The 24,723-nt window shown below is 50.4% G+C and overlaps 1 protein-coding gene across 6 annotated transcripts in view; it reads right to left on the bottom strand.

Annotated features, from left to right (window-relative positions):
- LOC307115241 (uncharacterized protein) overlaps positions 1–24,723 on the bottom strand; it is a 310,667-nt gene that overhangs the window by 80,221 nt on the left and 205,723 nt on the right. The window contains exon 4 of one of the 6 annotated variants that reach the window (XM_079798378.1): positions 2,690–3,405. The exons of the other annotated variants lie outside the window; for them this stretch is intronic. Within the exon in view, the coding sequence (XP_079654504.1) occupies positions 3,381–3,405 (25 nt within the window). The 3' untranslated portion in view covers positions 2,690–3,380. Of the gene's footprint in view, positions 1–2,689; positions 3,406–24,723 lie in introns of those variants that run through there. 6 annotated transcript variants of the gene reach the window in all.

Raw genomic sequence — 24,723 nt, 5'->3', positions numbered from 1 at the left:
GGTCAGGGCTCATGCCCCAGTTGTGGGCTCAATCCCCAGTACGGGGTGTGCAGGAGGCAGCCGATCAATGATTCTCTCTTATCAATGTTTCTATCTTTCCCTCTCCTGTCCTCTCTTTCTAAAATCAGTAAAAACATATATAAAAAGCAGACTGTGGTGAACATGAATACTGGATCCTACCTTCCAGCACCCAGTTGTTGTTGTTTTTTAAAGAAAAACTCACAAACAAACAAACAAACAAAAACAAAAAAGAGACCTACTGACTCAGCGGTGCATTGACAGAGGGGATTCTGACTCCCTTTATTATTTGGATGAAAGGCTGAGATGACCTCCAATGGCCCTGGAGAATTCTAGATTCCTCAACTGCCATGTGTAGGAGAGTGCCTCCAAGCAGGCACTGAGTCCCCCAGTAAGATGATGCTAAAAGCTGAAAGGACCTGCTGATTGTCAAGCTCAATTTCCTCAGTAAGATGAGGAGGAAGGGCACAGAGCCTAGGGTTCTTCCTCTCTGTGTCTGTCTGTCACTCACTGCGTGACCTTGGGCAGATCAGTAGAACTCTCGGAGCCCGTGGTCTCCATTGTGTGTGATGTAGGTGACAATCTTCAAAGCACAATGCTGTTGTAAGCGTCACACTTACAGAATAAGAGCAAAAGTGCTCAGTGCTGCGAGGCACTTTGTGCGTGTCAATAGTGTTTAGTGACAGCCCAAGTGCCCATCAGCAGATGAGTGGATAAAAGAGCCGGGGTACATTTACACAATGGAGTACTACGCAGCTGTAAAAAAAAAAAAAGGACTCTTACCATTTGCAACAGCCTGGAGGGACCTGGAGAGTATTGTGCTAAGCAAAATAAGCCAGTCAGAGAAGGATAAGTGTCACATGATCCCACTCATATGTGGAATCTAATGAACAAAATAAACTGATGAACAAAATAGATCCAGAGACATAGAAGCAGGGAACAGACTGGGGAACCTCAGAAGGAAGGTGAGGTTGGGTGGGTGAGAGGGAAGAAATCAACCAAAGAACTTGTATACATATATATGCGTAACCCATGGACACAGACAATGGGTGGTGAAGGCCTGGGGTGGGGGGTGGGGGTGGGTTGTAGGAGGTCATTGGGGGGAAAGGGGGTCGTATGTAATACTCCCAACAATAAAGATTACAAAAGAATAAAATAAATAGTATTTAGTTGAGAATGCTGAGGCCCAGGAGGCGAAATGACACTGGGATGAATAGTTAGTAAAACAGCCAAGACCAGCACTTGGGTCTCTTAGCTAATGCTTCTTGCTGGTTAACCGCACCGTGATTCAGGGGTGTTCATAAATGTGACAATGCAGCGATCTAGGGAAGTGCTCCCTTTTGCAATAGATTGAGCCGTGAACAATCCCCAAGGCCATTGGCAAGGGTTTGTTTCCTTCCCATTCATCCTGGGGATGCAGAGAAGGAGTGCACGCCCCAAAGAGCCATATGGCAGCCTCCCAGCGGCCCAGGGAGCTCTCCGTGCACCCGCACAGGGAGAGGCAGCGATCGCAGGCAGCCGGGAGAGAGAGAGGGGGCGTGCCAGCATGCTCCCAGAAAGCCCATCCAGGGCAGCACAGAAACCCTTCAGGGTGCAGACCACCACCCTGGGGCTGGGAAAGAAACTGGGACCAGGCCCAGCACCCACACCCTCCTCCTGGGCCCCTCACGAGACCGCCTGTGACGTCCAGAATGCCAGCGACGCCGTAAATCCACCCACCGGGTGAGCCCCCGCCACCTGTCCAGCCCCACTGGAAGCAGCACATCCGGCCGCTGACGGCACTCAGGACCGCCTGGCTGAGAATGGCATTTTAAGTAAAGAGAGAGAGGGAGGAAAAAAACACACGCCCTATTATTTGACTCTGGTAATTGACACCAAGTTTCTCATGAGTAATTTCAGCGCGCTCGGGGTGTGCCGGGGTTTGATTTAACTTCCCTTTCCAGGAGCCCTCCACTCGCAGGGCAAACCCTATTTCGAATGGCATGAAACATACTTCAACCATCTACATGGATGCTGCCAGGGCTTCGGCGGACATAGCCTGACCACCTGCCCCCTGAGGGGCTTCCTGCTGGTTTCTTCTCTCAGATGCCACTCTTGGTGGAAAAAATCTGCACGTTGGGATCCCGAAAGAGCTTACAGCACAACTATAATCGCTGCTGTATCCGACAGACAAAAATGTTTCTTATAGTTGGATACCATAATAACCGGTGAGTGATTTCCAAAGTGGAATCCGCGGAAAATTCGTTCCTCAAAACTGTCTTTAAAAAGGAGTGAGGCGTGTTTCTGGAAGCACTGCCTCGTCAATACCGGTTTCAGCAATGCGCAGTGTACGCTCCTGCAGCGAAGGCTCTGAGAAGTACCGCAGGAAGAGAGCTTTGTCCGTTACTGTTTTGATCACAGCGTTTTCCCAAGTAGAACACAGGATTTCCCGATGGGAAATCAATACACACACAAATATAGTCTACCGCTTTTTTCACTTAACAGTGGTATTTGCTCCCACAGAATTTTGAGGAACCTATTTTGAGAAACCCCGAGGTAAAGGAGAAGGGAGGAGGTAGTCAGGATGCAGGAGTAAACCATATTCTACTTTAATCTGTCCTTTGCACCCCAACCCCCCGGTTATTCACTCAACAAACATGTATTGAGCACTCAGTATGGATAATGGGCGTGGGAGCTGCAAAGAGAAATCGGATGGGAAAAAAATAAAGAACAGAGCAGCACCGTGAGAGGGAAGGTGATGGACAGACTCAGGAGATCTAGCCCCAGCTCCTTTACACGCAGAAGAGAAATGAAATCATTCGTCTCTGGACCTGGAGCACCTTCGGACATCTATGTGGGAGCCCCTTCCACGGGAATATAAACACGGGCTGGAATGAGCATTTCGCTTAGAGGAGGAAAAACGGTTCTACGTACACCTGCCAGGAATTAAAGGCATCCGAAAACACGCTCCAAGGGAAGGTTGAAAACCCCAGGAGTCTCAGAGAAGGGGCAGGAAGGATGGCGTATTTCTAGGAAAGACATCAAAGAGGAAATCTGATGGACCAGCCGTCCTGCATGGAGGGGGAAGTTGGACATTCAACCCTGGTCTCCGCCTCAAGAGAAAACAGGCCTCTGGTGGCCTCATTCAAGGCCACTTGGTGCCGTTTGACCTCTGTGGCCACAGGAATGCCCTGGAGTTGATGAGAGACACTGCCCTGCCCTCTCCCACGAGCCTCACTGTACAGATTAACCCTGGGAGCACGTCGAGGTTCACTTGTTTGTTTCTTCTCAGTCGCCTTTGGAGGTGCATGGCTTGTGTCTTCGGTGCAGAGTATTAGTTCAGTAACGTGATTTCTCTTCTCGCCAGCCCTGCAAGAGCTCATTCATTCGCAGAGCTTTAATTGCGACCTGCGGAAAGATGGTTGCCATGTTTACACGTCGAGTTCTAAATCTCTATCCGAGTTTCATCCCTCCTACCCCGGATTCCTGTTGGGTATTCTCATTCGTCTCTAAAATTTCCTCTGAATCATAATATATCCAGAGTATCTTCTCTCACACCCTTCCCCCCTCCCGATATCTCTATTTCAATCAATACAATCATTGTCTATGCTTGCCCTGCCCCTCATTTTCATTCTCTCGGGCCCTCGGTTTTGGGAACATGGACGTTTCCCCCTCCCATTCCCACTTCCCAGGCGCAGTACAGAACTAAGATGTGTCCTTCCAGCTTTGAAATGTCTCTTTGGTCTATCCTTCCCTCTCCCTTGCTGTTGGCTACCAATATAGAGGAGGCCTTACCCCTTGTGGTCGAATCACCCAGCCACTGTCCTCTCCCTCCTCTAATCTACCCAGGGATTTCTCATACGAGGCCACCAGCATTTGTTCTAAACAGAACAAAACTGAACTAAAACAAGCAGGTGCTCAGAATGCTGACTTCCTAAGTTCCCAGGTCATCCTGCCAGAATCTATTACCCTATTTGCTCCTAGGGGCCATTCAAAGCAAGGTGGTCTCTGCGATCCCAGCCCCTGGACACATCCTCACCTCCCCATCAGCCACCAGACGCCCCATCCGTTGCCTGCTCACATGTGCTCACCGACGGATGCCAAAGCTACGAAGCAGCTACCACACTACCCCCTGTCCACGGGCGAGAAATCTCCTGCCATCGGCATCTAAAATCCTTACTGGAGAGCGGCCTTCCATCTTTCCCATCAGCCAAAAGGACAAATAACACTTGAGCCCTTTAAAATCTAAATTTGCATATGCGCTGCTACCTGTACCTATTGGAGCCTCCGTGGAAAGGATGAAATAACTGGGAGAGGGAAGTGAGAAGTGAAAGAAATGCATGTATCTTTGAGGCAGAATCGGAGGTGGCGAGCGACAATGCAAAGGGCTGGAACCAAGGGGCACGGCCGTGAGTGCACAGGGACTGTTGTGAAGGTCAAAGTCAACCAAGAGGTTGGGCCTCATTTGCCATTTTGAAAAGCCTTAGAGACCTTCCCACTCAGCCAGGCTGTCTCATCAAGGACTACTTCAAATTCCACCACCCACAGAGCTCCCAGACTCCAATCGTGGCTGTGCACCTTCAGGTCAGCCCTGTGCAGCGCTGTGGATCACAGCAGAGCCCTCCCGCTGCACCTGCCTTCACCCCAGGAAAGGCGAAACCGGCCGAGGGGCGGGGGGGGGGGGGGGGGGGGGGATTACCGCCAATGAAACAAAGATAATCCTGGGCAAGGACCTTTTATCTGGGAAAAGTCTCCAGCTAGTCCTCATCCCTGCCCTTCACAATCTCCTCTTAATAACCTGGGGGCCGGAATGTTGCCGAGATTAAACCTGGGGAGGAATGTGACGCTTTGTGGCCGGGACGTGGAGTGCCGTGAGCCAGGGAAGGAGGGACAGGGGGAGGGCGGTGGACGGGGGGAGGGGAAGAGAGAGGAAGGCAACACACTCTGCAATCTCTCTGCTCAAAGCCTTTGTTCAGCCGCCACGTTACTTTGGTGACTGAGACAAAGGCGTAATAACGCGCGTTATCTGTTCGGTTTATGGCGTGTGTGTGTCATAGGTGCACATGCCTATTACTGGCTGTAAAGTATACAGAGGAGGTGCCAGGAGGAGAGGGGAGAGCACGCAGGTGCTTCGGGCCAGGTGAGAGGCAGCTTTCTCGTGGGTAAGCTGGGCTCTGGCACTGTCCTTGGGACCATCATCTCAGGCCAAGTGGTGATTTTGAGAAGAGGCCATTTCATAAAGTACAAATAATTGTGAAATAAATAAAAAGTGCCCTAGCCGGTTTGGCTCAGTGGATAGAGCATCGGCCCTCAGACTGCAGGGTCCCGGGTTTGATTCCGGTCAAGGGCACGGACCTTGGTTGCAGGTTCCCTGGCTCTGGCTGGGATGCGTGCAGGAGGCAACCAATCGATGTGTCTCTCTCACATGGATGCTTTTCTCTGTCTCTCCCTCTCCCTTCCACTCTCTCTAAAAACCAATGGGAAAATATCCTTGGGTGAGCATTAACAACAAAAACATAAATTAATAAAATAAAATAAAAAGTGACTATGTGAATTCTTGCCTTCAAGAGTCTGGATGAAGAACAAGCAATAAGAGTTGACCTTGACATCTAGCGTCGAGATGTGTGGCGGGAGGAGGAAGAAGGAAAATGGGCTGAGAAAATCCTGCTTGCAGACCTACTAGAGCAAACTTGCTTATTTTTATGTTTGCTGAAATATGCTCTTTGTTAATGAAATATTCATGCAGAGGCTTCCATAGTGGAATTTAAAAAAACACACAGTAGTTTTGGGCTGAACAAACCTGGGTCTAGACCTCACCTTCGCCCCTTGGGAGCCGCGTGTGAGATCATGTGAGATCCTCACTGACTGTGGGCGAATTCATTTGTAAAATGGAACAACAATACCTGCCTTGGAAGTGTTTTGAAGAGTGAAGATCATTTATGCACCCAACGCACACAGCTTCATCCTCTGTCCGTCACAAGCATGCAACTGGGAATGGTTTTCCTCCAGATTCTAAGATAGTCCTTCTGATCCTACTGCAGAGTAGATGGGACCACAACCATGTCACGGGGGCCCGATGCTGAAGGAGATCGGCTCCCTCTGAGTGCCTTTGGGAGGCCATCCCAGCCCCCTGCAGTGTCCATGAAAGAAAGACAACCAATACCGCCAGTCAGCCTTCCACAGAGCCTGGGAGTATGTATTATAGCTCAGGAACACAACTCTTTATTTTAAAAAGGAGGTGGGATTGGCACTGAAATGAGTTCATTTATACTTCCCTAAGGATAGTGGAGAGACACCTAGAACACACCTTCGGGACCAATCGTTGCCTCTGGGTGAGCTTGCTATTTGCAGGATGTCATTTAGGGCCCTGGGATCATGTCAGACCAAGTCTGTGCTCTTTTGCGGACCATCCGAGTCACTCCCCAGTCCTCAAAGTTGGATTTCTATAGTCATCCATTCATCCCGTCATTCACTCATTCGCTCACTTAGCAACTGTGTTTTTGACTTAGGAATACTACTGGGAGTTGTGATATGTGCAAAGAAGAAGTGAGAGAAAGACACAGCCGCCCGGAGACCGCACCTCAACACAATAATGGACAATTCTGACAGGTGCTAAAAATCTGATCCTGCACAAAGCTCCTTGCCTGCAGCTGTTTGGACATCCGTGGAAGTCATCAAGGCAGGAGAAGACAGGAAGAAGTGAAATGCACACTTTTATTAAGCAGCATTGGAGGCACTCTGAGGATAAAAAAAAAACAACACAAAAAATAAAAAACAAAGGAAACTTCCGGTTTAATACACGGTCGTTACCTTCGAGAGAGATTTTCTCTAGTTCAGAAAACCTGGCATGTGTACGTGAAGACATAACCACTTAAGGCAACAATTTAAGAAAAGCCAAATCACTCTTTCTTTCAACTTTTCTGAGGGTTCAAAATTAAAAAGGGAAAAAGATGTTGCAAGCATCCTGTATTAATTTTCACATCAGTGTCTCAAACGTATTTGTATGATTGTAAGAGTTCAAAACCTGGGATGGTTGTCCTAATCTGAAATGGATAGGAAATTCTCTGTGAAGGGAAAAGGACGTGAGTTGAGCCTTTACAGATAATGGAGTCATTTTCATGATTGCTGATAAGATAAGAACCCTGTACCTCTCCAGCACATAAGTTCTGCCCGACACTGTGCTATTAATAACCAATATGAGTTATGTTGTCTCATTTGACAGAGGAGAAAAGGGAGGTCCAGAGACATTGAGTTCAAGGTCTTACAAAGCAAGTGAAGGTGGTAGAACCAGGATTTGAACCTGGTTCTGTGCAACCCCAAGGTCAGTGCTCATTACTCACTGTCAGAATGTTTCTCTGACAAGCCAGACCTAGATAAGTAGGAAAATATGTCAGAGGCCAGTATGCACCATAACATGCTGATGAAAATATCCATGGCATATGAGAAAAAAAGAAAGGTTTGGCTGTAACAAGGATCACTAGTTGTCCCCAATAGCTTTTCTCACCTTCTTGCTTTATTAATAAAACCCCAAATCTTAGCCAGGTGTGAATATGACCCCCACCGTAAGTAAGTAAGTAAGTAAGTAAATAAGTAAATAAATAAATAAATAAATAAATAAATAAATAAATAAAATTTAAAAATTCCTAGCCTCCTTTGCATCTGGTATGGTCATGTGACTACATTTTGACCAATGATATTTAAGTAGAAGCCATTCATATAACTTCCAGCAAATGTCCTTAAAGGGAATAACTGTGTCCTTCACTCTTCCCTCCATTTTTCTGGCTGAACTGTGGATTTGATGTGGTGATCTTGGGAATGAATGGTAGTCACACATAGTAGAGCAACAAGATAGGGGGAGCCTGGGTCTCTGGGCTCATGATGGACCAGGGCCAACATTCCTGTCCTGGGCTGCCTGTACTTGGTCTTTGAAATGAAAGAGAAATCAGCCTCTGTCTGTGTAGTTTAAGTCACTGTTAGATCGGGTTATACTGTTACTGGCAATTGAACTTAATCCTAATTAGAACATAGTCAAATTTGACTTGAGCCAAGAGTTTCTGAGGTGATTGGTGGTGGGCAAGCAGGTTGGAAATAAATGGAGAACTTCTCAAGTTAAGGCATGTGTCATTTACTCAGCAGGCTTTCTGGGCAGACAAATATAATAAAGCTGGCATTTCCAGAATCCTCTGTGTGGTGTAGAGCATCCCAGTCTGGAGAATGAATGGAAGAAGTGAAAGGCTGTGGGGAGTCACTTGAATAAGCCAGGTTTGAGGTGTTCAGGGCCTCACAAAGGGGTCGGGACTCAGGAACTGAAGCTGTAGGATTTAGATTCTCAGTTGAAACCAAGGGTCAGAATATAGAGTAATCAAAGGTGACTGAGATTTCTCCTTGAAGGGCCATGGTATGTTGACAAAACAGAGAAATCAGGAAGTGAAGGAAAAATCAAAGAGGAACACAGACTTCTCTCTTAGACTGTGGAGCTGGAGATCATGGAGAGACATCTTGAGAAATACAGCGGGGGTACATGTGCCTGTAACTAATTAGATGAAAAGTCTAAAAATACAAATTTAGTCCAGCCAGTATGGCTCAGTGGTTGAGTGTCAACCTGTGAACCAGGAGGTCATGGTTCGATTCCTGGTCAGGGCACATGCCCAGGTTGATTGTTCAATCCCCAGTAGGGGGCATGCAGGAGGCAGCTGATCCATGATTGTCTCTCATCATTGATGTTTCTATCCCTCTCCCTCTCCCTTCCTCTCTCTGAAATCAATAAAAACATATTTTTTAAAAAAATATGAATTTAAACAAGAGAAAGCCTAAAGGATAGAGCTGAAATTGTGATGTTAGATAAGTTTTCCAAGCAATAGAATAAACAAATAAAAGCAAAAATAGAAAGTAGGAGGAGGGAAAAAGAGACAGCAGAGAGGGAGAAGTGATGAGTCAAGAGGGAGAAGAAAAATGTATGCTATGTTGTCTTAGAGTCTAAGGAAAGGGCTTCCATCAACAGGAGAACATACCAGGCAAGAAGGAGAAGACCAGAGGACAAAGGATCATTGAATCTGACAATGAAGAAGTAGGTTATCGTTGACCTTTGAGGGATAGTGTCACTGGAGGGCTGAGGGTGGAAGCCTAGTTTTAGTGGATGGAATGAATGAATACCTTAGAGGGGAAGGGAGGTACATTTGAGAAACATGTAGGCATTGAATAAAAATAAAATAAAATAAAATTTTAAAAAAAGGAACCAGAAAGTTAGCCTAAGAGGACAGTGATGTCGAAGGCCTAATTGGGAGAGGGAGCCTGTATGGATTAGTTAGCAGTGATGTAAACTGGGAGGAGCCATCCCTTAAGCCTTGGTCTCTTCACGTGTCAGAAGAAAGTATTAACATCTACCCTGTGGGATCGTGGTGAAGATAAGTGAATACGTGTGAAAATACACAGCACAGAGCACGTCCGGTGGTGGTTACCCATCAAATGCCTGCTGATTCCTCACTGTCTTCAGGTTATTCCTCCCATTGTGTCATGTATCTTTAGATGAGATCGGGCATGTTCAGGGTGGTACGGCTGTAGATGTGTCATGGATGTTTAGACCTAGCTCATCTCCCCTCGCGTGAATGCCCCTGTGCTTGTGGAGATCAGATGAGAGCCCAACGGCACCTGTGCCGTGGATCCCATGTAGTCTCGGATTTCCAAGCAGCTTTGGGGACCTGTCAGGGAAGAGAACCCTCAAAGGTGAGACTTAGTCCCCATGGGTTCACAGCACCCAAAGAGCGGGCAGTGGTCTTCCCATATAATAAAAATGCCAAGAGCAACAGCCAGATCACTGACGAAGCCAAAACGTACTGTATCTCAGTGACTTCACCCCATGACGTTGGTACAATAATGCTTCCCATTTCACAGATGGGAATGCTGAGACTCAGAAGAGTTGAACAAGGTGTCGTCTGTTAGCTCATGTGAGGGGACAGGAGGGTTTGAGTCTAGTCCATGTCCAGGACCCATGAGTTCTATCATCACTCGAGGGGCCTCTTTCTACTTAGGTACGTTGAGACCCCGACATTTACCCAGCACTCTCCCTGCTTCCATGAGCACCTGCCCAGGAGGAGAGAAGCCTGGAGTCAGCCCTGACCCAGACCTGGGGCGGGACGGGCACAGGATGACAGCGATACCAGCACGGGCATGGTCAAGGGCCGCCAGAACGGAGAACGAGCCTGTTCCCAGACAGGGAGGGGACCTTGGAAGTCAGTGGCCCAAGGACCAGAGGCGGAGCAGAGTCCCGTCATCCCATTTATCCAGAGGCAGAACTGGACCAGGGCCACGGGCCACAGCTGGAACCTCCAAACAGTCTGGCAGATCCTGACACATTTTATGGCTTCCCCGATGGTCCTTTCCACCACCCAAAGCCACGACTTCATGGAGACAGAGGCGGCTCTGGCCTTCACACCCCACAGTAATTGTGGTGGTGACCAGCCCCTCCTCCCCCCAGGTGACTCCACCCAAGGCAGACACCTCGGAACAGCTATTCTCTGAAGCAAGCCCAAGACTGTTACCTGTTAAATGAAGTAAGCCGAAAAGATGAAAGACCAAGACGATCGCTTTAGTCCGGCTTATGCGTAATTACGCATTCATCAGCCAGGGCTTTAATTACCAGTAGATAAAGGTGCCATTAGCGTTTTGAGGAAAACTGGCTCCAGCAAAATGCATTTCTTTTGTCTCCCAGCCAGTTGACAACTAACTGTTATCCTTGGGAGGGCTTAGCAGGGAGACACCAGCCTAAACCAGAAAAGTCCCTCAGCTGTAAAGAGCGAGGCCACTGCATTGGGCACAGCGTTCATGCGGGATGCGGCGTGGCTGGGAAGCCCAGAGCGCTCTGGAGCTGGGGCACGCTGCCCTGCAGGGCGGAGAATGGAGAACCCTCAGAGACAGAGAAATGGAGAGGGAGGGGCGGGGGAGGGGAGCTTCGGAGCCACACTTAAAGGGTCACCTTGCTACTCCCTGGCATGAAATGCAGAACCTCAGGTTCCAAACAAGCCCAAGTGAGCCAGAATCTGCATTTGCACAGGGCCCCCAGGTGGTTTAGATGCACATGTGGGTGTGATGCACATGGACGGTGAGGTCCTCATACCCCCGACAATGTCCCTGCTGCTCATAGGGGAGGGTAGAGGGGGGACTGGATGAAAGAAGGTGAAGGGATTAACCAAAGAACATAGATGCATAACCCACAGACACAAACAACAGTGAGGTGGGGGCCAGAGGGAAGGGGTACTGGCTGCTGGATAGAGGGGGGCAAAGGGGAGACGATGGGGACATCTGTAATAACGCCAACGATAAGAATATAGAAAAACAAGGTTCGGGGATTTGCTGCGCTCTCCCATGTGTGTACATTAAAGAGGAAACTGGAGGGAACAATGTGTGTATGAGTGCGAGTATGTGTGTGAATGTGTGAATGAGTGCGGGTATGTGACTGTGAGTGTATGTGTGTGAGTGTGTGTGAGTATGCGCATATGTGTGTGTGTGAGAGAGTGTGAATGTGTGTGTATGTGTGTGTGAGTGTGAATGAGTGTGAATATGTGACTTGTGTGAGTATGTATACGTGTGAATGAGTGTGGGTAAGTGACTATGTGAGTGTATGTGTGTGAGTGTGTGAGTATGCATATGTGTGTGTGTGAGAGAGAGTGTGTATGTGTGTGTGAGTGTGAATGTGAATATGTGACTGTGTGTGAGTATGTATATGTGTGAGTGTGTGTATATGTGTATGTGTGAGTGTGAGTGTATGTGAGTGTGTGTGCGAGTGTGAATATGTGACCATGTGTGAGTGTATATCTGTGAGTGTATGTGTGTGTGTGTGTGTGTGTGTGTGTGTGTGTGTGTGTGGTAGGGAGTGTTTTTCTTTTCGACTTAACATCTGGCAGGAGAAATAGATTTTCCCTCCCAGTGTTGCGTTAAAAGGTAAACATCATTGAATGGGAGCAAAGTGGGGGCAGAAGGGAAGACCATAAAACACATACAACGTCAAATTGAAATGATTAATAAAGCTGGGCGGCAAAGCACCCCCGGTGGTGCGAGATGCGACAGACAGGTCAGGGCAAACGCTGGCGAATCAATTTCAGTGCCTCTTCGCCCGAGGGCTGGGGCAGGCAGCAACAGAGAGCAAGCCGTTTCACAATGAGCAGAAGAGGAAACTGGCAAGAAAGAAACCTCAGGAGAGGGGGCCAGGGGGTGAGCAGGGATCAGATCGGGAGAGGAATTTCTTGGGTGGCGAGGTTATAGGCCTGGTGGGACGTTAGGGCGGCATCTAGACCATGCCCACAAGGTCGGATTCACAGACCACAAATGCCAGGCATCCAACCCAGAGTTGTCAATAATTAGCCAGAGTTCGGAGGTGTGAGGACAGATTTGGCTTTTATTTCCAATGCTGTCATGTATTAGAAATGTCAATCTGGAGGTCATGGCAATGTTCTCACTGAGTCTCAACCTTCTCGTCTGTAAAATGGGGATAATTCTATCAATAGAGTTGTAAAGATTAAACCTCAACACAATGCCTGGTACGTATGCCACTCTCAAAAATGATGGCAGTTATCATTTACTGCTCTCTCAGCAAGTATCCCCGGCATTATTAATTTCCCAGCAGGCCCTGACCTTAACCTGTGTTCTGAGAGACGGATGGGAATGATTCAGACGCCTCCATGAGCGCTGTCCTCTGCTCACCTAGTGCTCTCAAGGTGTGATCATGTACCCAACTCATTGCTTATTTCAACAACATCGAGAGCTTACGCATGTCAGGCAAGTTCATCCATTAAACCACACCCACGGCTCCAAGCACCAATGGGAAGGAGAGCCCAGTGCCAGTGCACAAATAAGGAGGAGCCCAGTGCCCTCTCCATCACAGGCCCCTGCATCCTCCATGGCGCGGCTCTGAAGACGTGTGTGTGGGGGGGGGAGGGGGGGGGAGCCAACATCTTGGGCCCCCTGGACAGAAACCCACGCTCTCGGGAATGACTCCAGTACGAGGCGAGCAACTCGGACTCCCTGCGTCCCAAGGAGCGTTCCCTCCACGCCGTGTCCCTCACGTGAGGGGACCCAGTGCCAAGGAAGCCAGGCTCAGCCACGCCTCAAGTGGCTTCTTAGCACCGGGACACAGTCTGCATCCCAGACCAGGCCACCTGCCAGCCAGACTCAGGTCTTTTGTCCCAAGGATGCTGGAATGGGAAGGCGGGCGGGTCTGCCCAGTCCCAGGAGGCAGAGTGTGGCATGCTCGCCGGCTGAGGAGTTCCGGTGCCTTCACCAGGGGCCGCCAACCCGGCAGAGGGCTTACAGAAGTGCTGAGGGGCAGTCACCAACCATCGGCTCTGAGATCAGACATGCCTGGGCCGGAATCCCCATCCTCTGAGCAGGCGCTGGCGGCCCCTTGGCCTTAGTTGCTTACCTCTCTAAGCTTCGGCGTCCTTGCCGGTGAAGTGAGCATCGTCTTAGAAACTACTTCTACCTCAGTCAGGGTTCTGGGAGGAACAGACACCACACTCAAATTGGGCAACTGAAGGAGAATTTGATAAGGGCACTGCCTCTAAAGGAGCGGGCAGAGTATATGGCAGGGGTGAGGGAGCTCTGCTTGCGGGCCATACAAGGCCTCAGAAATCACTTGGTCTGGCCCTGCCAAGGCATCAGGGGTGACTTAATTAAATGTTTGACCAAATACATCAGGCTTATTTTTAGAAAAAAAAAATATATGTGCATATATATATATATATATATATATATACACACACACACATATATATATATTTTTTTTTTAGAGAGAGAGGAAGGGAGAGGGAGAGAGAGAGATAGAAGCTTCAATCTCTCAGAGATAAACATCAATTGGCTGCCTTTTGCAGGCCCCGCACTGGAGACCAAGCCCACAACCCGGGCATGAGCCTCGACTGGGAATCGAACCGTGACCTCCTGGTTCGTGGGCTGACATTCGACCACTGAGTCACACCGCTGGACAACAGACTGATTTTTAAGTTGGTAAATTTGTATTCACCTGTGAATGATGGTATAAATGTCCAAATGGCCCTTGGCAGAAAAAAGGTCCCCCCCCACCCCTGGTGTAGGGAAATAGGGGGGTAGAGCAGTAACCCCAGGACTAGAAACAGCGGGCACCACCACCCAAGAGCTCAGAGGAGTGATGCACCTTAACCGTGGCTTCAACGGAGGGATGCGGCCAGCAAAGCAACCCCGCAATGCACGGCTCGGCCCTGACCTCTCCTCCTCTCGGTGGCTGACCCCATCCCGAAGGCCAAGGGCAGGAAAGCCTGTTGATGGTGTTTCTACAGCTCAGCCTCTTGGGGCACCGAGCAGGGTAGAAAAGAGTGGAGAGTGGATCCGGAAATCCCCAGCACAATCTCATAGGGTCATCATGGGAATTAAACAAGATTATACTCCTACGGCGCTCGGGTATATAATAAGTGTTGGTACATAATAATGGAGCACATAATAAGTGTTAACGGTAACAATGACCCCTTTCTTTCACCAATGGAAAAAAGTGCGAGTTTAAAAGTTTCAACCCCTTTCCTGAAGGTATATAGAACCGAGACTATTTTGGGTTCTCAGTTCAAAACTCCCAGAATGCCTCTTCCCAGGTAGGGGTACCGTGGCAGTGGCGAGAGAACTTCTTCGAGAAGAAACATCTCAGGCTATCAAAGAGCTCGGCCACACACCCACTCTTTGTAGCTTCTCATTTTAGATTCCATGGGAAGAATTCACAGGGAACATCACCACCTAAAGTGTTTATGCTATCAAGAGTGGATCTGGATGAGACGTGAGAGTCCACACAAATGCAAAAAGGAATATTTGCACGTTGCAGGTATGTCTTGACATTAAATTTAAGCAGATCAAGAGCTAAGAATAGTCCATCAGAACCAACACCTCTGTGTACCCCTGAGCCCAACACTGGCCGGCCTGGGAGGCATTGTCAGGATTGCCCACAGAACAACAGACTGGAACTCAACCATCAGTGAGTATTGGCATAAACCATGCCATCTGTCCCACTCGAGGGCATCCTTCTGGGTATGGCTTCGGAGCCCTGCCTGCTCAGAAGGAAAGCTTGTTTGGCTAGCCCGCTGGAATCTCAGAGCATCTGGGGTCTGCCTGGCTTGAACTCCCGATTTCAATCCAATGATACTTGAATCTTACACCCAAGTGTTGTTGTTTTGGAAACAATCGCCCAGAAATGACCTCTGGGCACCCCAACTGCTGCCAGGTCACACAGTCATCTACTACCCCTTCCGAAAACAAGAAATCACCCCAAATCATCCAACTTGCTCCTGCATGAGGATCCCACTAAACCCCCAGTGTTACCCCAACACCTCAGGTGTCATTCATCTCCTGTAATGATAGACCTCTTCTGGACAAAGAGTGATTTACACGGGAAACGTGACTTTATTTCCCTCCGACCTCCTCAGGGCCATCCCTGAGCTGCCCTGGAGAATACCAGTTTTGCCATCTGCCCCCCCTCCTTCTCTTGGCTTCCCCTACTGCTGGCAGCCCATAAACTACCCTGCACCTGGCTGTAAACCACACTCCCGTATCCCCAGAAGAAAAAAACATCAACCTATTGCAAAAATCTTGGCCTCCTTTGCAAACCCCTCTAGCGCTTACTCAGATCCAAATTGTTTCACCCCAAGCTCATCGAACGGGCAAACAGAGGAGTCGGAACAATTCCTCATTAGGTCAACCTCGGGGAGCACAACAACCAGTAATCCCCAGGGAGGGCTGCCAAGGTGAGCTCCGGGTGGACTCCCCGGGCCAGATTGCCCAACCTGCCGGCAGCCACCAGCTTGTTCGACAAGTGGGCAAACAGCTCTGCCCCCGGGGGCATCGAGGCGGGGTCTATCCCGTGGCGACCCGGCGTTCCAACGCACCGCCGGAAAGTGCAATTGGTGAAAATAAGAGCGCGCCGGTCTGGTCTCCGGCGCAAATTCAAGCAGAAGCATGCAGTCTGAAGTGGATGCATCAAGCTGCCAGATGCCCGCATGGCAGAGCTCTAAGTACCGGCGTTTCTATGGACCCGAGCTGTCTGTTCAGTTCCTAATTCTCTTCCTGGAGGAGCAATGGAGCTGCCACTTTGTCCTTCGCCACTGGCCTTTGACTATTTAGGACCCCGGGCTCTGACCAGCAACCACGCCACGGGAGGCGGCATGCCGAGTGGCTCACGTCCCAAGGAGTTGGGGGGCAGTCAGACCGTGCGATTTCCTGTGCCTTTCCCGGCCTCTGTTTCCACATTTGTAAAAAGGGGCCAATGACACGGCCTGTCTCCTAAGGAAGCTGAGGACTGAGCGAGAGAATCCATGAAACACGGAGTCTAACCGACAGTACCACGCAATACATATTAGAAACACACAGAAAATAATCGTCTCTTCCTTTTATCCCTAAAGCTGGTTAAAACATCGCAGCAAACACTGGAACGGACCGTTTCCAGCTAATAATAGGAAACCCTCTATCCTAGGGGCATCTTAAGTGAGCCAGGCCATTTCGCCTTATTGATTTAGATATAGAAAGAGGCATGGGGGGCGGGGCGGGGTGCACGCACAGGCCAATTTGACCAGGGGGCCAGGACAAGAGGCGAGGCGAAGAACCATTTTAGCAGCTCTCTGGCGATCCGGCGAGATCGGGCTCAACGTCCCTTAACCAGTGCGACGCTGACTCAGTTGATGAAAACTGGAAAACGTTCGTCGGAAAAAATGAGGCTGCCGCCTCTCGCGTGTTGGCCGCAAGGCTGCATGCACCACAGGCTTCCAATAAATAGGAACTAATAATCACATCGAAAAGCGAGGAAATCATTGTTCTCCCCGGCCTGGCCGCCTGCCCAGCGGCTGCTCCGAGGGCGATGGGCCACTTTTTATCAGAGAGCGCATCTCCCCTCTGCCCGGAGAGACGTGGGAACCCGGTCCAGCTGGAAGGCGGCCTCGGCGTGTTTACTTGGGCCTGCCCTTCCTTTTCCAGCTCAGCCCGCTCACCACACCCCGGGGAGCCTCGCCCTTGGCGCTCTGCGTTTTAATAAGCAACTTGATTTGCTGCGGTTCCCTCAAGGATCGCAGGAGAGAGAGACCACTTCTGGCTTGGAAGCCGCTGCGGCCAAGAGCCGGGTTGTAGTGAAATCGAGCCGAGCCCAGGAGACCCGGGAGATGCCACCAGTTCCTGAAGCCGGGAGCGTCCCGGGACTCCCGTGTGGACGCGAACTTGGGGTGGGAAGGCACGCGGCCGTCTCACATAATGTATTCCATCTCCGTCCAGTATCCCTGCGGTCTTCTCCTGGTAGCTCCTGTTACTGCTTCCTGTTCCAGTTGCTGACTCTGAATATCAAATGGGGTTTGTCATCAGAGATGACCAAAAAAAAAAAAAAAAAAAAAAAAAAAAGGTCAAGTTTCTCAGAGAAGTAGGGGTCCAAATACATTAAAGGTAGAAACTTGGTTTCTTAGGAGTCCCCGTGCCATAGAAGCTTCTAAAGAACAAAACTGTAGATGAATTTCTGACAAGTGCATTTCATTTGTCGAGAAGAAATAGGACCTGAGCAACGTGAGAGACCAAGAGAGAAGGTGTCCACAGATTCCCCCAAAGGCTAAGTGGATCTCCCAGGGAGAGCGATGAAGATGCCAAAGACCTTTTTGCTTACTCCAAAGGAAATCCAGGCCAGCCGCAGGTTTTGTTTGTCCTGAGCTGTGGGACACTCTATTCTAAGCCAACTCGAGGCAGGAAAACCTGGGGAACAAGAAAATGAGAAGATGCCCTGGCTGGTTTGGCTCAGTGGATAGAGTGTCGGCCTGCAGACTAAAGGGTCCCAGGTTCGATTCTGGTCAAGGGCACATGCCCGGGTTGTGGGCTTGATCCCCTGGGTGGAGTGTGCAGGAGGCAGCCAATCAATGATTCTCTCTCATCATTGATGTTTCTATCTTTCTCTCCCTCTCCCCTCCTGTCTCTGAAATCAATAAAAACATATTTTTTTTAAAATAATATGAAAAGAAACAATGGACTTTACAAAGAAATCACCAAGGGTGTCCGCGGATGATCTCCCCAACGCATTTACAATTCGCCCGCTTCACACCTTCCACAAGCACACGGATTTCTAGGCACCTGCCTGCCCATTGTAAATGTGAGGCACACTTCTGTAGAAGCTATACGTTTTCAGATGCTTTGTCTTCAGTTCTCCAGATAAAGAATTACAATTCTATTTCACACATCTGTAATAGGAAGAGCAGAACTGGCCCCACCAAATTCTACCGATTGCAACCATGGGTCCCCTGCCCCCATGTCCACCTTCGTGGGCCTCACGGAACCCCAGAAAACAAGGTTTCTAATCTTGTTTACAGGCTACCCACCCATCTCTAGAAGATGAACTCCATAACCCCTATGTCAGTCTTTATTGGACCAGTCTTTTTGCGTGCGGGTCAGAAAACCAACGAAGTAAAGTAGACTCAGTGCTTTAAGCTTCTGGGGGTCTCTAGTGCCAACGCCTAGATGGGATGGGGATAACCTCTTCTGCGTCTGCTCTGGAGGAGGCTCCCGGGGTCCTGCTGGTGTGTGGTCACCGGCACTGGCCAGATGATGGCTCAGATTCCAGGTGGGAAGACCAAAGACAACTTGCGTGTCACTGGCTGTGAGTGTTACAGAGGGAATCTAGGACAGGCAGGTGGCATCTGAATGGAGAATGTGGACACCCACATGAAAGTCACCACCACCATCCCCACGCCAGGACACACACACACACTCATATGCATGCACACACGCACACACGTGCGCGCGCACGTACACACACACACACAGCTGCACACAGGCACACAGATGCACATGCAGCCCTCTCTCCCTCTACATCATAATCAGCCATGTCCACCAGGAACCATCAATCACACCCTCCAGTTATCAATAAGACGCAAGGACCCCAGAATACCCAGAATACCTTGGGCCGACCCCCTTAGCTAAATTTCCACTGACGATTTCCGAGCCAAATAAATCCAAAGGTAAGAAAGCTCTAAAAAGACGGCAATGAATCCAGCTCCGCTTTTCTTTACCTCAGGCGACTGTTAAGAGACGAAAGGAAAAAAAATAATAATAAGAAGAAGAAAAGAAGCTATCCCATAATATCCATCCTCAGGCCTGGGAGCGGGTTTACCTAAGCGTTGCCACGGTGATGTGTATATAAGTCGGGCTCCGCTCTGAACCACAATCTCTGCCTTGACAGAGAACACCCATTCGGGCTCGGGAGTCAGGTGATAGGCAGGGAGCACAAGGTGCGTTTTTGTTCAGGTTGAAACCTGATCGAGCTCACTCGCCACAGGAAGTCGGGAGGGGTTCTTCGTCCTGTGTTTGTCTCTGGGTCCCTCTTCCTCTTGTCATCTGTCCCTCACCTTTGCAGGGAGAGAGGACACGAATACAGAGGAGGAAAAGCCTTGGGCGTACCCCTAAAGGGCGAGTGAGGGCTGGCCCCACCCGGTCGGGCCTCAGTCTTTGCCGGGAACAGAAGGAAGAGGGAGGCTTGTCCTGGCCCCTGAGTCCAGGTTCCCCCAGCTTTATGGACAGAAAGACAGAGCATCGGAGTCGCAGGGAACCTCGGGGGAGAACCTCAGTGAACCCCTACGATGGGAAGTGACTTGCTCAAGGTCACCCAGGGAAGAGATTCAATCCCTGACTCCCATCCAGGGCGAGCTCACCCGGGATTGCCTAAGAAAGCGATACGCGGCCCAAAGGAAGCGCAGTGCCTGTCCCCCTATAGAGGGATGCGACCGACGTTTCAGGAAGAAACGAATCCATGAATGAAGGAGCTACTGCAGCATCAGAAAATAGGCAACTCTCGCTTTTCAGGGCTTCGGGCTTCCAAAGTAAACCCAAATCTTCACAGTCACCAACAGCAGAGCGTCTGCATCTCTAAGGGCCCCGGCCCCAGCCCAGAGCCAATCCTGTCCCAGGACCCTCCATGGAGCCAACTCTGCCGAGATGAGGAACTGCCAGGGTTCTCGGCCATGAATCACTCCCCCGCCCGGCGTGGGAATATCGAGTCACTGACGGACCAAATTGTAGGTCAAGTATGTGTCTTGCGGAGCAAGGAGGGTGGTGCTAAGGAGGGAAGCAGTTGCCGTGGGCTGTGAGTGGATGGAGAAGGTAATCCTTCCGGATCCTTCCTCCTGGTCCCATTTGGGACCAAGGTTATGCATTTAGGAAAGTGCCATCTCCTATCGCCAGAACAGAGCTGGGAGAATTAGAATTAAAGGGGGCTGAGCCTTTACCTTAAATGAAGCCAACTAAACCAGCCAGTTGCCAGCCACATTATACCCCTTCCCCGTGGCACCCCGACAGTGCTGCTCCCGTCAGTATAAAAGCAGCTGAAGCCCGGCCGGCGTGGCTCCGTAGTTGAGTGTTGACCTATGAACCAGGAGGTTGTGGTTCGATTCCCGGTCAGAGCACCTACCTGGGTTGCAGGCTTAATCCCCAGTGTGGGGCGTGCAGGAGGCAGCTGATCCATGATTCTCTCTCACCATTGATGTCTCTCTCTCTCTCCCTCTCCTTTTCTCTCTGAAATAAATTTAAAAAATATTTTTTTAAAAAAGCAGCTGAAAAAATGTGCAGCATCTGCAGGGAGAGGCCCTGCGTGTCGCAGCAAACACACCCGTCACCTTCCCGGGAGGAGCCTGCTGCTCCGTGGGCTTCTGTGGCCAAGCCCTGCCGGCTGGCAGCTCCGGGCGCCTCCTTAGCGGGAGCCACGATGCAGTTGCTGGCTCTTGGCGCCCAGTCCTGCTTGTAATTTGAAGCGAGGGTAGATGGCTGGGGTCAGACAGCAAGGAGCCTGCAGGCTTAGAGGGGAGCCTCCTTGCTCCCTGAGACACCGCAGGACGCCGAGGTAAGAAGCCCCGAACCTCTGCAGGACTCTGCCTCCTGACCCGGGTCCCCCGAAAGGCTGGGAGAGGCGGAACTCCACGCTCCGGAGCTCCGGGGGCCGAGTGCAGAGCACACCTAAGCACCCCCACGGCCTGGCTACCCCAGGGCAGCAGGAAATGTCGTATTTAAGGCCCAAGCATGAGACAGAAGGTGCTGCCTCTTGATGGGAATCCCTAGAGGAGAGCAGGCACATGGAGCCAAACTCCAATAATACTCATTGATTTTAACCAAGACAACCTGCTTCTGGCCTCTTTCTGGCGTATACTGTCATCCTATCAAAGAAGAAACAAACAGTGGTGATAGTGACTTAAAAAATAACTTTGGATTGACTTTGAAATCTATAACACAGTGCCTTTTAAAGTTGTTTTAAGTGGGTTTTTTCCTGTTTTTTAATCATATTTACTACATTTGATTGAAGAATAAGATATTCAATTGCTGCGATTCCTGAAGGCATCCTACATGTGTTACCCCACAACTGCACAGGTGGCTAATATCGTCCTCACCTTACAGATGAGGACACTTCACGGCTCAGAGAAGCAAAACAGCACCCCAATATCACCCAGCTGGTGCACAGCGGAGCAGAACGCCAACAGTCCCGTCTGAGCCCGTGGCCCAGCATCCTCCTCCACCTGGGGGACTGCGGTCCGGTGGGAGACTGGGCAGCACATGGAAGCCAGGATGGACGTCCATGGGGGGAAATCCTCATGCACAGACCAATCCTTGCTTTCCTGGTTTTATCGTCCAAGTTCCAGATCCAAATCTCCATCGGATTACTGGGAATCATCTCGTGGGAACGTGGCATCCGGGAGCCACCTCAAAATCAGCACATCCAACATCATCACCCCTCCCACCTCCACGCACCTCCTCTGCACACACACCTGGGCTGCCGACACTCCTTACCTCAGCCCGTGTTGCAATCGCTCAAACAAGTATCTTCATGACCCTTCCTCCTGCCCCGCACACCCAGATCCTGCTGGGTCTACCTTCTCGTCTCCCACAACGTGGTTCCCGCCTCTCTCCCCTCCCACTGGGCTGAGCGGGGGCCACGGGACAGGTCTCCCTGCTCGAATCTCATTGTCAGACTGTGGCCAGTGTAAGTCCCCAACAACCCCTCCCCACCCCCCCCACCCCCCCCCCCACCCCCCCGCATGTCACTCTCCGGAACTAAAAGGCCTCGCTGGCATTTGCCGTGCCTTCAGAATGCATGGCCCTCCTTCAGGCCAGTCCTGGCCTGCCTGCGGTCCCGTGCTCATGTACCTTCTTGTCCCATCCCCCACCGGTGACGCTGAGCCTCTCCCTGTTCCCTAAGCACATCCATTGATGTTTCCAGTTCAACACGCATGACCAAGTAGCCCTTTACGTGCCAAGCCCTGTGTTGGGAAGAGGGGGCGCGGGGCACAGTGTCTCATTCGTAGCACTACTGACATTTTGGAAAGATCATCCTTTGCCGTGGGGCCTGTCCTATAGGATGGTTCGCAGCATCTCTGGCCTCCACCCACCCGAGGCCAGTAACACCTGCGACAACTATAAGTGCCCCGGACGCGCCGATGTCCCTCAGAAGGCAGCAGCATCCCCGGCGGGGAGCCACTGTTCTGGAATAAGATCTGCATCGCGCCCTCCGGGAGTTCCCAGTCGGTGCATCATGTGATGCAGCCGGGAGGCGCTTTCCACAGGCTCCTTCGGACTTACCATCCTGCTCTACTGCTTCTCCGCGGGACTTCAGGGAATGGCGTGAGCCTCTCGGAGCCTTCCATGCCTCACGTGTGAAATATGGGTCCCAATGTCAACTTCCCAAGCTTATCGTGTGCGTTGCATTAGTGAACATGTGAACATTCTTTTTTTTTTTTTTTTTTTACAGAGAGGAAGGGAGAGGGATAGAGAGAAACATCGATGGGAAAGAAACATCGATCAGCTGCCTCCTGCACACCTCCTACTGGGGATGTGCCCGCAACCAAGGTACATGCCCTTGACCGGAATCGAACCTGGGACCTTTCAGTCCGCAGGCCGACGCTCTATCCACTGAGCCACACCGGTTAGGGCACGTGTACATTCTTGACGTACGGAGACCCTTCAGATGTGTTATTTTTCCGACTTTCACCCTACCCCTTCCACAGCCCCACGACACAGCCCAAAAGCATCCTTTGTGCCTCTGCCGATGTTGCTTCTTCCGAGTAGATTCTCAACCCCACCCCTCCCACCCTTAGACGAATCCTTTCAAGCCCAGCTCTGGTGCAGGCACCACCGGCACAGAATTTGGTCCTCTGTTCTCCTCCTCACCCAGTTACATTGTTGACTAGTTCTCCCTCCAGGTCAGGGCTCAGCACCCTTTCTCTAAAGAGCCACGAGTCAATATTTTAGGCGTTGGGGCCACGTAGTCTCTCTTACATCTACTCCACTCAGCCACAGCAGGTGAAGGCAGCCGTACACAATCGTAAGCAAATGGGGTGGCTGTCCCCCAATATTACGTTGTATTTGTGAAACAGGGTGGTGGGCGGGATTTGGGCAGACCCAGGACCCCTGCTCTGAGCAGTGAGCAGCTGGAGGTCAAAACCAGCGACTTACTGGCTTTTTATTTTGATTGAATTTATTGGGGTGACACTGGTTCATAAAATTTTATAGGTTTCAAGGGTACAATGCTATAACACACCACCTGTATATTGCATTGTGTGCTCACCACCCCAAGTCAAGTCTCCTTCCATCACCATTTATCCCCCCATACACTCTTTTCCCTCCCCCTACCCCCCCTTTCCTTCTGGTCATCACCATACTGCTGTCTGTGTCTAGGAGTTTTGGGGTGTGTTTATTGTGTTGTTTTGTTTTTGCTTAATTCCTTCACCCTTTTCACCCAGCCCCCAGCCCCCTCCCCTCTGACAGCTGTCAGTGTGCTGTCTGTACCTATTTGCCTTTAGCGCCTGGCACAGCGCCTGGTACCTTGTGGATTCTATCCGAATGATGAAGAGATCAATGCCTCCTTACTAGTCATCACGCAGCACGAATAAAACAGGTACCTGTCGAGTCTTTTGAGATCGCCTGATCTAAGGAGCTGACCAAAACAATACAAACAACCTCCAGTGCTAATTCCGTAATTAAAGAGCCTGCCTGTGTTGAAAGAAGAGTGGAAAACCTCTCTCCTCTGAAGCTGGGAGCCAAGGTTCAGAGGCAGGTGTGGGGCTGCCAGGGAAAGCACCCGAGGCCCCACTGAATCGGGAATCCGGAGACGTGACAAATACACTGAGTGGCCAGATTATTATGATCTCGGAACACATAATAATCTGGCCACTCAGTATATATATATTAGAGTCCTGGTGCATGAATTCGTGCATGGGTGGAGTCCGGCCAGCCTGGCCAGGGGGAGGGGACATGGGCGGTTGGCCGTCCTGCCTGCTGGTGGAACTCCTGGTCGAGGGGACAATTTGCATAATAGCCTTTTATTGTATAGGATATACACTGAGTGGCCAGATTATTATGCGTTCAGAGATCATAATAATCTGGCCACTCAGTATATGTTTTAGTGTAAGTAGGCTCCATGCGATGTTTGGGACATACTTACACTGAAAAAATTATGGGTTGCATAGCTGAAGTTCACATTGAGCTTAGTGGCCTGTATTTCCATGTGTGAAATCCGGCCCCTTCCGGACGCATGGACTGTTGAGGATTTCTGCTGTGTCCCTCTCTCAGCCTTCCAATAGGCAGGATGAGAACCTGTCTGACCAGCCGGGCCACCTTCCCGCCCCCCAGAGGACCACCCCCCCAGCGGCGCACCCCCACCACCACCACCACATGAACCTCATGGCAGCAGAGAGAAGTTCTGTTGGAACTGGAAATTTAATT

This window comes from Cnephaeus nilssonii (assembly GCF_951640355.1).
Source record: "Cnephaeus nilssonii genome assembly, chromosome: 19".
NCBI lineage: Eukaryota > Metazoa > Chordata > Mammalia > Chiroptera > Vespertilionidae > Cnephaeus > Cnephaeus nilssonii.
This window is presented reverse-complemented; position numbering and strand designations above follow the sequence as displayed.